The sequence below is a fragment of the Epinephelus fuscoguttatus genome, linkage group LG19, assembly GCF_011397635.1.
Source record: "Epinephelus fuscoguttatus linkage group LG19, E.fuscoguttatus.final_Chr_v1".
NCBI lineage: Eukaryota > Metazoa > Chordata > Actinopteri > Perciformes > Serranidae > Epinephelus > Epinephelus fuscoguttatus.
In genome coordinates, this window is record NC_064770.1 from 23,210,490 (window position 1) to 23,225,102 (window position 14,613).

Sequence of the window (14,613 nt, forward strand, 5' to 3'; positions counted from 1 at the left end):
CTAAAATGACCATTTTGGAACATTTTGACACAAAAATCTCAGATCAGGAGTTCTCAAAATTCAGTTTCAGAGAGCCAGGATATGGTTGAGGGCCCGTGCAAGAAATGTGCACACACTGGGCTTTTCAAATTACTTTTGAAATGTTTTTATGACATTTTTATGACATACTAACACTTCACAAAATCAGAATCAGATTCAGAAATATTGCAATAAAATAAAATTAGGTGGGTATGAAATGTGCATCATGCTACTGTGTTTAACATTAGAACATAAGATATAAAATTAAAAGTGTGAAAAGTGTGAAAATTTAACTACATCAGCAGAATAAAACAACAATAGAATTAGACTAAACATAAGAAATATGTAGTTATGTGCATTGTATGTTGAATTAATCTATACATTCAAGAGGTAAAAATATACTGCAACAGGCTGCATGCACAGTCGGCACATGCTCACTCAAAGCTATAACAATAAAACAATGATCTAACCCACATGAAGCTCATATCACATCCTAGTTTCCACTTTTTAATACATTTGACACGATTGTACCGACCCACAGCTTCTGCTGAGGTACGGCAACACAAACCATACATTGTAAACTAGAACTGGTAGTAATAATAGTGGCATTTTGTTTAGATATTTGTATTGATATTATTGATAATTCACTAAGGTGCACAAAACATCAGCAAACAAACATAGACCCAACAAGGACAGAAATCAACCCCACCCACCCACCCGCCAGCCCAGAAACAAACCAAGCCAGACCAGCGAAAGGAAATAAAAGTCAAAAACAAAAAATAAATAAATAAACTCGAAAAAAAAAATGAAATTAAAGAATTTTCCAAATATATATACATAAATAGAAAAAAGAAAAATAATTTAAAAAATAAAAATAAATTAGAAAAAAATAATAAAAAAAGGGATGACAAATTAATTAACTTGTGTGACAGAAGTAGGGGAGTATTACATGTTTCATATTTGCTAAAAAGTTAAAAATGGCTGCCAGGTGGCAAAGAAGCCTGCAATTAATCCTTTAATAAAACAACAGATTTTTTCCAATTGTAAATAACACGTAACATCCTTAATCCAATGTCCATATGTTGTAGGTGAAGAGTCCTACCGTATATACAGGATGAGCCTTCTGACCAGAAGTGAGCAAAGAGACAATGTTCGTCTGGGCTCAACTTAAGTTAACATCTATAGCGGCAAATTCTTAAGTTTATTATGATTATGATGACATTTGCTAATGATTATTTTGGACGGCAGTGTGTGGCTGCCTGTTGTAGCATGGCTTTTTTATATAGATATACTGGAGGGACATTTTGAGCACATCTAAATATATAGAGGGGTGTGTCCCCCTTAGTATATAATCATGTCCGAGCCTTTTATAATATAAAGAGTGTCTTTTCCATGCAGGAAAAGAAGCTCAAGATACAGCATTTTTTTCTCTGGATGCTGAGTTTTCCTTACAGCCCTAGTAATGACTAATGATCTCAGGCGTGATGATAAACATAAGTTCAGGATTGTTATTTTACTCCCAGTGTAAACTGAGAGTGAAGCGTGGGCTTGTGTCTCACCAGGGACACATTTGCATTTGTTGTCAACTTGTCTTTTGACAGACCCTGTTAAAATGAACGCATGCTTCTGAAGTGCCCTCTGTGGGCCGAGTGTCTGTTATGGTTGGTCTGTGACAGCGCAGCAGCAGTTGCTGGAGCGTGTTGTACAGCCACTCAGTCCTCTCGCTGCTCTCGCCTTGTTAATGCTGAAAGAGGTTTCTAAAGTTCTCTGCTGTGCAACGCAGGGAGCCCTTCCACTTCCTCAACACTCTGTTCATTTAGTAGCACTTATCTGTGCGTGCTCTCAGCTAGATCCTTCCTGTTTATTTCAGTGTTCACTTTGTTTTATTCGAGCTGTGACGGCAACTTGGTCATGTGCGCTTCTTTATATTATTTAGTTGGATTCTTTCTTCATTGCAGCTGCTTGATTGTGCTCTTGTGTAGACATGTCAAGTGAATACCCAGGATTCTTGGCCTTGAAAGACTTTTCCTCTCTGTTTTGTTGATTGACCTCAATTATCTGTGTGCATTTCTCACACCCTTGTTTCATCCATTGTAATCCCTTGCTCGTGCTCTCCACGTTTTTAAATCCAGGGATGGATCAACAACGTCCGAGCTGGCTCCTTCTCCTGCCAGGGGAACCACATCAAAGCGAGCTCCAAGCTGGTGGCCTTCAACAGCGAGCAGGCTGGTAAGGCTGTAAAAGTGCGGTCAACAACAGAAACGTTTGCTTCAGGCAGACTGACAGAGGATTTCCTTGGAAGAACAACATCATTTTTTTGTGTTTTGGGTTGGACTTAACAGCTCGATTATAACATGGTAATAGTGGTTTGATAGTTTGATAAAGAGGAACCTTCGACCCGTATTTCCTCCTCATTGATATAACGTTATAACCCCATTAATGTCACCATATTACAATATTTTAATCCAAACATTGTGCTAATATAGCAATTTTATTGTTAGCAGGTTACTGCAATCAAATCTTTAAATGTGTTGCCCTATAATCACCCTTTATTGTTGGCCCCTTGTTACAAGTTACAGGCGAAATTCATGGAAATCATATGCCTCAGAGGTTATCAATTCCTTTTATAGATGCTGACATGTTTTTCCGACAGATGTGCATTGCAAAACAGTGACATCAAATTTATACGTCTATGTTACTGGAACCTTGAGACAAGAAGGAGCCATAGTGGGAAGACAAAATGGTCCAAAGCGTAGGGTCTTTTCATGATGAAAGATCACAGCAGTGCTGCTTTTAATGTCTTTAAAATGATGCAAGAAGGCTGAGCTGTATTTTTTTTCTTTGGCTATTCATTTTTTTTACCATAACCGCTTACTCTGTTAGGGGTCGCAGGGGGGCTGGAGCCTATCTCAGCTGACACTGAGCGAGAAGCGGGGTACACACTGGACAGGTCGCCAGACTCTCGCAGGGCTGACACATAGAGACAGACAACCATTCACACTCACGTTCACACCTATGGCAACCTACATGCATGTCTTTGGACTTTGGGAGGAAGCTGGAGTACCCTGATAAAACCCACGCTAACACGGGGAGAGCATGCAAACTCCGCACAGAAGGGCTCCCCCACCCTGGGTTCAAACCAGGAACCCTCTTGCTGTGAGGCGACAACGCTAACTGCTGCACCTCAAAAAATGATCAGAAATCAATAAGGGAACCAATGAGAAATCTAACCGATAAGCAGAATTGATAATGACATTCGTATCAATAAAATCGTATCAATTCCCATCCCTAATACCCATCGTTAATAGTTATTACTTTGTTAATTACATGGTATTATCTTATTATTACATCTTTATTATCAAACTGTTACCCTACTATTACCATGTTATTACTGAGCTTATGTATAAAGAGCCACAGTTCTTATCTTTGATGAAGCTTTATTGTTTAGGACAGTGGTTCCCAACTGGTGGGTCGCAGTCCAAAAGTGGGTCGCAGGTCCATTCTGAATGGACCGCACATGAATGAGGAATGTGTCAAATCTGTAAAAAAAAAAAAACAAAAAAACAACACACTTTATTTAGAAGTTCAGTGAATTTCTGTCGCACAGCTTTTATTTTGAAGTGCTGTTTCCTGCTGTAGAGTGAGTGATTAAGTGCTCAATATGTTAAACTGTGTGGACCGTAAAATAATGACTAAGGAGAAATCTGGGCCCTGTGGCTGGACCAGTTGGGAACCACTGGTATAGGAGATGGGTTAACTTGCAGTGCCCTATTGTGACCCTGTAGGAGAAGATTTAAATAGTATGATTAATGACATTTTCTGTGTCTGCAGGTGGAGGTATGCTGGGCGTGTCCTCGGTCAAACCTGGTTCAGATGGCCAGTGGACAGTCACGCAGATCTCCTGCCATTCAGGTAGCGTCCCTCTTCATAACTGTCACTGCTCCGACCCTCAAGGACACTCTGGTTTCTCAAAAAAACAGAATCACATGAGGAATGCAAAAGCCTTTGCTCAGAAAGGAAATTAAGTCAGTCAGCTGTGACCCTGATCTAATTTTTATTTTCCATTTGTTTTCCCTCCCCTCTGTCAGATCTGGTGACTGATATGGACTTCTCTCCTTTTGATGAAAGTCTCCTGGCAACATGCTCTGGAGATGAAACGGTGAGATTCCTTTTCTCTTTCTTCGTATTGATTTTGCTGTCGAATACTTACACGTAGTAAGTCCTCTTTCCGTCCTCTCGGGCTTTGTTGTTCCTGGCAGCGCTCAGAATAGGATATGAACCTGCCCAGTTTTTTGTTATTTAAACCTTTTGAAGACTCTCTCCTCTCAGCACATTATCCTCGGCCACAGGTGCCCTAGCTTACTGGAATCTGCTGAGTGTGGGTCTGCATCCTCAGACTCAGCAGCTCGGTTTACCTCAGGGAGCTGTGCAAACACATGCAGCTACTGCCACACACACACACACACACACACACACACACACACACTGGAGTGGTCTGCAGTGCCCGGCATCTGCAGCGCACTTTGATTCCTTTTATCTGTTGCCAGCAGGGTATATTGTTTCATTAACGGCTGTGCTGAGCAAGCCAATTAGAGTGAAACTAAACGAATGCTCCTACTTGTGAAATATGAGTATTTTGATTAACTTAAAATGATCTAATGCACAATCGTTTCATCTGCTGTCATATGTCAGCATTAACAAGAAATCCAAAGCTGAACCCAAACCCCAACTAATGCAGTACGGTAGCACCGTTTAGATAGAACAGTTAGAGACATGCGCATATCTCTGGCTGTGATGCTGCATCTCGATTTGTCGTGATCCTCCCGGTCTGCTCCATCTGGAAGGCAAGATGTCCGCAGCACGAACTGACTTCAGTTGGCTGCTGGGTTAGTCACACCAGCCTGTCTTGTCTGGTGTGGCTTCAGAAAACAGCTGTCAGAGCCGCAGATCAAAACCCTTTCATTTAATGTTCAAAGGAGCTGAGGTTTGAGAACTATTTCCATCGAAGAGGATGGAGAAAAGTTTCTGCTGGTGAACTCTAAGATGTGGTAAAGTTAAAGTTCCTCTCTCTGTCTGTGTTCAGGTGAAGCTGTGGCGTCTGTGTGATCCAGAGCTGGAGCAGCCCAGCAGTCCGGAGCTGACCCTGCGTCCCAGTCAGGGCAGGCTGGAGCTGGTGCTCTTCCACCCCACCTCCTCTGGCCTGCTGGCTGTCGGCGCCACCAAGTCCCCTCTGATTTGGGACACCAGCCGCCAGGATGCACCACTCGCAGGTAGCTACAGGTGGCGATGTGAGCAGTGCATGTACACACATTGAAGCATACAGTTTATACAAGGTGTCTGCGGGTCATTAAAAAGTAAGTCTTAAATTCAATTTGATAAATACTAGGCCTTAAAAGTCATTTAATAGTCTTAAATGAGAGTTCCCGAGGTCTAAAAAAAATGCCCAGAATGCATCTAATTTCATTTATCCATCTTTTAATTGTCAAAACCAGTCAAGATCTTCTGCGTGAAAGTTCACATTTCTGATGTTACAAATCTTTAAACATACCGCCGCACATAATACTGTTTTTTTTTTTGTTTTACCTTATACTTGGACTTATCTGTTGGCAAAATGCAGATTAACCTAACTCACTCTTATAACCATATTACCATATTGCTCAAACAGGAATGTGTTGAATTTAGTAGTATCTATTGGTGAGGATTGCAGATTGCAATCAGCTGACGCTTCTCCCAGTTAGAACTCCTTCAGTGTTCATTCTTCAGGAGGTTTTTACCAGGAGCCACATTATCCGCAGAGGTCTCTTCCTCTTCAAAGCAAACAGACCCGGGGCCGTATTCTCAAACATTCTGAAAAAACTCTCACAGAGCTCCTAACTTAGCCTAAAATTTTTACTAAGGAGTCCTAGCTTAGGAGTGATTCAGGAAAGTTCTCAGAGCAAGTCTGAGCAAGGAAGGGACAGAAACCATTAGTGAGTGTGGTTGACCCCGTTTCGAGGTATGATGCATTCTTTTAACAGATGTGATTGGTTGTCACAGACATGACTTTTTGTGGGCCTGCAAGATGCGGACACCCAGTGGAAATGAATTGAGCTCCTGACTGTGAAAGTGTTGTCATTGTTAGTGTGATCATTCTGCTGATGGAAGGTTGAGATGGACTCAAGTCATCACTGCTGCATTGGTGCATTTTTCCAGTTTTCCAAATATTTTAGTGTTGTTATCATTTTATTTCTGGCATGATTGCATTCATCCAGTGTTTGGAGGATACTTCTCTGACCTCTTTATGTTTCCACCATTTTCTCCTCTGCTTAAGAAACTCTTAATGCTCCTAAAAGTCCTCCTCCCTACTCCTGACGGGTTAAGACACTTTGTGAAAAACTTTTATCTAGCAAGGACCTAGCCTTAACTTTAAGGGAAATTTCTAAGAAAACATCACTATTCTAAGAATTTTCTTGTGCTAGGAAGCTTTGTGAATACGGCCCTAGATGTTCAAGAGGTTTTAACTTGGAGCTGAATTATCTGCAGAGGTCTCTGCCTCTCCAGAACAAACAGACTGGTGTTTTATGCTGGTAAAAACACTGAATAAAGCAGTTCTACATTACAAAAATCAATGTTTTTCCAGCACTCTCGTCGCAGAGGGGCTGCCAACTACAGTGGCCAACACGAAAGCACGAATGGCCCAATGTAGAGCCAGTGCTTGGTTGGTCTTATGTGGAAACATGGTGGTGCAACATGGTGGTCTCTATAAACAAGAACCTGCCCACAATGTTGATATAAACTGCTTATTCTAAGGTAACGAAATAACAATGATTTTTATTTTCAGGTGATTATACACTAAGGAAAACATACTTATTTTGTTTTATTCTATTTCGTCCAATATATCCCTTAAATCATACATACTGGACCTTTTAAATTTGGTTGACAAAACGTCTTTAAAAGCATTAAATTTAAGTGATACCTGTAGACACCTTGTTATATCAAAACACACATCGCAACCCAAATTAATTTTGTCAAAGTCTTTGTCGTACATCATGCACTGTCTGCATTTAACATTTCAGTCTCTGTCAGTTAGTCTTCAATTTTTGTTGTGACCTGTTCTGTTTCTATGTGCAACATTAATATATATATATACATTTGGAGTGAAGTGGTTGGTTTCCTTTTCTTCGTTGGAGACTGTCTGACTGACACTGCCTACGTTTTACAGCCCTGTGGCTCTGTCTAAGTGCCGGAGCAGCAGAGGTAATGTTTTGGTTCGCTGTCCTGGTCCCAGTCTCCCCGGACTGGCCTCAGGATTCAGTCACTATCCTCTGGCCTCAAACCCCCCCCCCCCTCCACACACACAAACACTCCCCCATCCCATGACAGCTGGCCTGGCTGCTGCTGCTCACTGCTGATCCAACTTTTCATGAGCTGTACCCCCCACACGCTGTCCTTCATCACTCTCATTCCTCATTCATATGTGGTTGAGGAACAAGGTCTGAATGACAGAAATCTATATTTGAATGAGTGTGTTTTATTGTTTGAGATTATGCCAACTCTCTTGGTGTGTAATGCCTTAACAAGTGCACCTTTCATCTCTTTTCATCTGTTTGGTGTCATATTGAAACTGAAGAATTCACACAAGCCGTGCTGTGCTCACTTATGGCACCGCAGCCTAATACGTGTCATGCTCATAATGTCTCTATTGGGTCATAAGATCCTTTCTTAAATCACCCATACTCTGTATTATTGTGTGTAAGCTTGTTTTATGGCTTCATCTCTCCCCTGCATTTCTCCCGCAGTGACCTCTCAGTTGTTTTCTGTCATGTCTTGTCCGTGTATGTGTGTCATTCTGTGTTCACAGCGTGTAGCATAATATGTTCCTTTTCCTTTTTTGTTCCTGACCTATGTGGACATTGTCCCACTAGTCCTGTCCCTCTCTTATATCTCTAAATGATGGTGTGTGTGTGTCTGCAGCTCTGGAGCAGCATGGTGACCAGCTGCAGAGTCTGAGCTGGAAACGGGACGGCTCCCTGCTGGCTTCCTCCTGCAAGGTGACGACAACTCACACTGCACCACATATAGTCCATACATAGCAACAACCTACATTGCTTCACTTTGTGTCACCACGGCAAAGTGAAAGTCGTGTTTTTCTTTATTTACAACATCTTCCTTCCTGTGTAGCCTGAGGTTTGGTTGCTGTAGTTGCAGCGTGTGACCACTAGATGCAGCCAGTGGCCCACATTCAGCGCAGACTGCCTCACATTGGACACTGCTGCGTGTTATCTGTTTACATGGGGTTTATTTCATCAAAATGTCAACAGGGGTAATGCTCATTAAAAGGGTGGGGATCACATCACACATTTGATTTAGGAATTAGTGAGCACTTCTTTAGAGGGAAAAAGAATAAACTTTAAAAAGCCCCATGACGTAAAGGGTAACAGCCAGTTTGTTTTAATGCAGTAATAATGATGACAAGGAAAGAAATCTTGGCCACAGTTGATAAAGAGCCTGTGGAGATTTTCCTCGTCAGACTGGAAAGTACATTAACTGGTTAATAGGGCACCAACAAGGGTGCAACCCTGTGTGTGTGAAGGCTACATCTATAGGGGCTTTTGTTTTGTCTCGACCCCACCTGACCCCTGTTTGCTCCATTGATCCCTCCAGTCCTTTGGTGCAAGTTTATGTCAAATCAGAAACTGCTGACCGTCACTTTTTTTGGCATGTGCATAGGGCTGTGTATTGGCACCCGATAGCTTTTATGGTATTGACCAAAATAAACCAAGTAGTATTAAAACTTCTCCAGTGAAACAATACTTGAGTTCAATTGTTTTTTGTACCCAGATCTGATATTTGTATGGTTTTGCTCGCAGGCAGACACCACAAACGTTTAATCTAATGTGACATGTGATTGGCCCACTACTGTAGCAGCTTCAGCTCATGGAGTCGAGCAGGGTGTATTTGACAGATTTGGCAGTTGCAAAGATGCAACCAAAACGTTTAAAGTATGGCTCTACTACATGCCTGTGGCATCTGGTGGCATTTAAGGCAACTGAATGCTTCCATTCACATGATGGGTATCGAATGAAGTAGAAGAAAAGCTATCTAATGAAGTTCTCTACTGGTATTGGTATCTTTATTATATAAACGATACCCAGCCCTACATGCACAGCAGTTTCGCAGCATGCAGGGAAAAGCGAAGAGGAGAGAAAGTCTCCCAGGAATTTTTATGCACCCATATGGCCCCATTCTCATCTGTGTCATCAGGAAATAATCACACAGCTTGATGGGCTTTCCATTAGGTTGTTAATATTTTGTGTAGGAGTAGTAAGGAGGGAGGTGGTATGGGTTTATGAGTAGGGGGCAGAGCATGAAGGAATTTATTAGTCGAGCTGGGATAATTTCATGAATATATATTTATAGGAAGAGCTGGAGGCATTTTCATCAGTGGAGGTTAACATAATTCATTTTTATACTCCAAATGTGCACCACAGTGAATTTCACAACAGGGTGTCTTAAAATGTCTTAAAGTGTAGTTTAAAGTAGTTAAACAGTCTTAAATTTAAATTTGTGAGGCCTTAATTACCACAAACATTTGATCTAATTTAATTAATTCATCTTTCAGTTCCTATTTGTCAATGACTGAGCTCATTCGTGTTTGACATTTGCCATCTCTTTACCAGTTTACTGGTGAAAAAGCCAGAAAAAAACCCAACAAAAAATGCAGAATTTCAATACTGATTTGGGTGTTGATTACCATGGCAATGATTGTAGCTTCAAAGGTTCAAACCTTTTTTGTCAGCCTCAGATGCTATACCTATGATTAATTTATCTTTTAATAAAGACATTAAATTTTACACCCCCAATGTTTGGTATCGAAAATAGTACAGAATATCGATATTTCTCACAGTATTTCACCCTAAGTTGTAAATTTCAGTATCGCAACAACACTAATACTAAGCTTTACACTAACCTGCCATGCTTGAATAAGAAAAAGATAATTTGTTCAAAAATCTGTCTTAAATTTGGTTAAAAAATATCTTGAAAAAGTCCCCACAAAGCATTAAATCTAAGTGTCTGATACCTGTAGACACTCGGCACTCTGTATTTGTATCCTTTCTGAAACCAGACAGAGACTGATTGATGTGAAAATGAGGCAGAGACCTCTTGTGTATACTTTAAACAATGCGCGGTGAACATACGTGTGTTTGAGAGAGAACCAACTCTGACACAGAAATCTCCCACATGTGCGTACTTAACAGGTATGATTGTCAGTCCAATCCCCGTTGTTTGCCTTTGCTCTGACAAGTAACAAATTACTCCACCCATCACAGGCTATGTCCAAATCATGACATTTACCTTGACAGGATAATCATCCTCACCAGAGCTACCACCCTTACCATCAGCCTCAGAAAAAGGCACCTGAAAAGAAATGGGGGGGAGGGGGAAATGTGAGCCCAGATCAGAGTCGGGGGGCCTCTGAGGTTCTTGCCCTGTTGGGCTTTGGTGTCATTTAACCCAAAAGGCCCCTTTCAATCTCTCCAATCCAACTTATTAAAGCAAATAGGACCCGCCAACATGTGGGTCCAATCCCTCGGCCCTCCCATAGGGTAAACATTGGGGCGCAGTGCTGGGGGGGAAGATGAAGGGGAGACCACCACCCCAAAGAGCAGGAATCACAACAGGCCTCGTTTGGACCTAGAGAGATGTATATTTATGACACAGTTGGAGGGAGAAAGGCGCCATTCATTTTAGGGAAGGCAAATCCACAGGTAGTACGAGCAGAGAGGGAAGGCAGCCAGTGTTTATGTGAATGATGGACGAGACATAGTGGTGGTATGCTGTTTAGAAATGAGGTGTCACTGGATTTATTGTCCACGGTCCACCTTGACTTTTGAAAGCCAGATTATAACTGAGCTCCACAGCTTATTGCCCCCGGTAAGAAGAGTGAGATATAATCATGATGAGGAACCTGCAGTCTTAAACCGCCAATCACAACAGGCTTTGACACCGGTAACCGTGGGAGACTGAGCAGGGACGCCTGGCATCGCAGTCTGTTTGACAAGTGAAGAGAGAGGGCGACCCCCCCCCCCCCCCCCGCCCCCGGTTGAAGATTCCCAGTGTCTGTGTGTGTTTTGCATACATGTGAAAGTTGTGTGCGGCAAACTCGCAGTGAAAACTCATTAACAGCAGCTTGAGAATGAGGCTCTGTCACTTTGATTAAACAGCTGCTGTCTCAGCACAGATACACACAAACACACAAATGCATACACGGCTGTCCGGGCCCTCCATCTGTGCATTTATGAGTTGAGTTGGTGTGTGTGTGTGTGTTGACATGGGGTTATTGTCATAGGCTTAAGAGAGTGTTTGCTTGTCTGAGTGTGTGTGTGGTTGCTTGGTGGACACATCTGTATGTGAGTAGCCCCTCATCTGTGTGTTTGCACAGCCAGATAGTTTCCTCCCTCATGTTGATATTTGCACAACAACACTTATGTTGATATGCCAGTGAGTGAACTTAATATGGCAAATGTATGTTTGTACATATGTACAGTAGATATGTGTGTGTTTGGTTATTCTAAAGCGTGTTTGGTTGTAGAGGTTAGTTAGTTGACTGAAGTTTTCAGAAACATATTTTAGTGCACTGTTTGGCTGTAATGTGAGAATTTGTGAACAGGAAGTGGGCACCAGACAGATTCCTGTGCTGTAAAAAGAAAAGGGAAACTGAAAAAACTGAGCTCAAACAGTAAAACAAAGCAGTGGTGATCAAATAAGAGCTGAGATTATGCGTCACATTTTTACAGAAAAATATTTTACCTTTAACTGTAATTCAAAATCTTTTGTAACTGGCTGGCCACCATTTTGTAACCTGTGTTAAAACAGACAAACTTGCATTATATCAGTTGCACAAGAGTGTTTATTGGGCTGGGTAGCGTAGTTCTATGAAAAGACCATATTTCCAGTAGTGAAATGCTTCTTAAATGTGAGGATTCGATGCCTTTCTTTGTCTTTTACAGTTGTAAATTGAATATCTTTGGGTTTTAGACTGTTGCTCCAACAAAAGAAGACATTTAAGGATGCCTGCTTGGGCTGTTAGGATTTTTTAAAGGTCATTTGTCGCTATTTTCTGACAAAATATTGACAAAACAGTTTATTAACTACTTGAGAAAATAATCAGCAGATTAGGAGATAATGTAAATAATTGTTAATTGTTTCATTTGCCAGAACCTGTGTGTGTGTGTGTGTGTGTGTGTACACTTTTACTTGCTTCATAGTTCAAGGTTCAGTCTATGTCATTCAAACATGTTAAAATCATAGGACAACGGAATTCGTCACTCAGGTTCAGCAGCATACAGAATAAATAATATTTTAAGGTAGACCTTTAAGGGACCGGAACATGTTTTTAACCAACGGAGTGAGGACATTTTGGAAAGTGAGGACGATTTGGTCCTTACCGCTTCAAAGACTTGTTTGAGGGTTGTGATGTGGTTAGAACATTTAGGTCACAGTGAGGTTTAGATAAAGTTTAGGTTGAGGGGTTAGGGAATGCATTATGTCAGTGAGGGTCCTCATAAAGATAGGAGTGCAAGTATGTGTGTGTGTTCTTTGCTGGTACTCTGGGAATGCTCGCTGATCAGAGATGGTTGTAGCCACATTTTGGCATTTTTGCGACAGGTGGGCTCTCATCCATAGGTCATGTGGTTTTAGTGTGTGTGTGTGTTTTCATTCGTGTTGTTCTGGCACTGCTCCCTGAGCCTTTAGTTTTGGCCTAGGTCACAGAGGCCTCAAGACAGACAGAGCCTTAGGGCATCATATTCGTGGGTGGGCTACACAAACACACAGATAGAGAGTGAGGCAGAGGAAAAAGGGTACATTATGAAAGCCCCGTTTGCTACTCAAGCAAGTAAATGGCAAATGAATCCCTGCTTGGAATGCTGTGGAGAACAGGACAAAGAGAAGCTGAAGCTCACACAGATATGATAAAATGCTGTATTTATGTTGTGTATGGCCAAATGTTGCATAGTGCCTCCGTGTGTGTGTGTGTGTGTGTGTGTGTGTGTGTGTGTGTGCTTGACTGTGTCATTGTCAGCCTCCTGATTCCCTCTGATGTGTATATCGTGGTTTAGCCTAAGTCCTCATACTTATTACCTGCTATCAGCCCCGTATGTCCTCTGTGATCACAGTCACACAGCGGTATTGAGTGACACGGCTGCAGACACGCATGTCCTGGTCACAGCCTGATCCCATTAGGCCCCATTTCCTCTCAATCATGCAGGAGACTCTCTGATTGGCCGCTGTGATTGATGCCAAATGCGTGTTGGGGCTGGCCAGGGTCACGGCACATGAGGCTTTGGAGAGGTCACTGGATTGCATTTGCCGACGATGAATCAGTCAGATCAGGCTGATAAATAAGGAAACTTCAGAGAGCTTGTGTTATTCTTTAACTGAATTATACTGAGGTGGAGGGACTCTGTTATTAATGTTTTTAATATATGTTTTTCATATTTCAGTTTCCCATTTTAGTTTTTTATGCACAAAAAAACAGCTGACTGATCAGCATAAATATTTTTTCCCTCGTTCTTTGTGAGAACTTTAAATCTTGACCTTGCACACTCTCTTTGACCTTCTTTACACATCTTAATACAGCCTGTTTATTAGGTACACCTGGATAAATTCTAACACAACAGTCCTGCAAAAAATCCAACCTTCATGAGGGTTGTAATGTTCAGCGTTTTAGAGAGATGTAGATTCAGCTGTTGGATGTATGTATTTTTATGTTGTTGTTTTTTTTTCCATCTGTCTAGGACAAGATGTTGCGAGTGTTTGACCCCAGAGCCCAGCTGACACCTGTTCAGGTAGGTCCCCTGATAAAGATGTTTATATACAGACAGAACTTTCTGCAGCCCTATTTAAAGGGCCTTTCTGAATACTCTGTTTCCAGTGTTTTTCCTACTATCGCGACCAGCTGACGTCAGCTTGTGATGGATTTCTTTATGGTTATCTGCTCCAGGCCTGCCACTGCAAGTGTTTACATTAAGTCATCTACACTGCTACATGTAACCACATGCTAACGTCAGAGAAACATGTAATTTTAGTCGATATTGTTCTTACTTTCCCCCTGTTTTTGGATCAAATTCCTGCTGGAACACGTCCAGTTGAGAAAATTTTGGTTTGGAAGCTATTGATTGTGATTTTTTTACAGTAAAAAGTGTGGCTATACTCTGTTACAGTCATTCCCCATGGCTGCAAAAATGGTGCCGAAATGCTGAGATACAGGAAGCTCGTAAAATCTGACCAATCGGAGCAGACTGGGCATTTTCAGAGAGTGGAGTTTAAAGAGACAGGTGCTAAAATGGAGTATTTCACAGAAGTTGAAAACAGGTACTCCAGGACAGAGAGTTTTAGAAAAATAAAGTGTGTTTTTAAACATTAAAAGCATGGAAACATCCACCCATCTGCTGCGGGGGGGGGAACAGGCTGAGCAAAGCACTCCAGACGTCCCTCTCCCCAGGAACATTTTCCAGCTCCTACTAGGAGATCCCAAGGTGTTCTCAGGCTACATGACATATATAATCACTACAGTGTTTTCTAAGTCTGCGCTGGGGCCTCCTACCAGTTGGA

At 41.7% G+C, this 14,613-nt stretch overlaps 1 protein-coding gene across 1 annotated transcript in view; it reads left to right on the plus strand.

The window, feature by feature from the left end:
* Positions 1–14,613, plus strand: part of coro7 (coronin 7) — a 156,270-nt gene that overhangs the window by 1,275 nt on the left and 140,382 nt on the right. The window contains exons 2-7 of the mRNA XM_049560572.1: positions 2,151–2,247; positions 3,850–3,930; positions 4,107–4,177; positions 5,102–5,288; positions 7,972–8,048; positions 13,797–13,847. Of these exons, the coding sequence (XP_049416529.1) occupies positions 2,151–2,247; positions 3,850–3,930; positions 4,107–4,177; positions 5,102–5,288; positions 7,972–8,048; positions 13,797–13,847 (564 nt within the window). The remainder of the gene's footprint in view (positions 1–2,150; positions 2,248–3,849; positions 3,931–4,106; positions 4,178–5,101; positions 5,289–7,971; positions 8,049–13,796; positions 13,848–14,613) is intronic.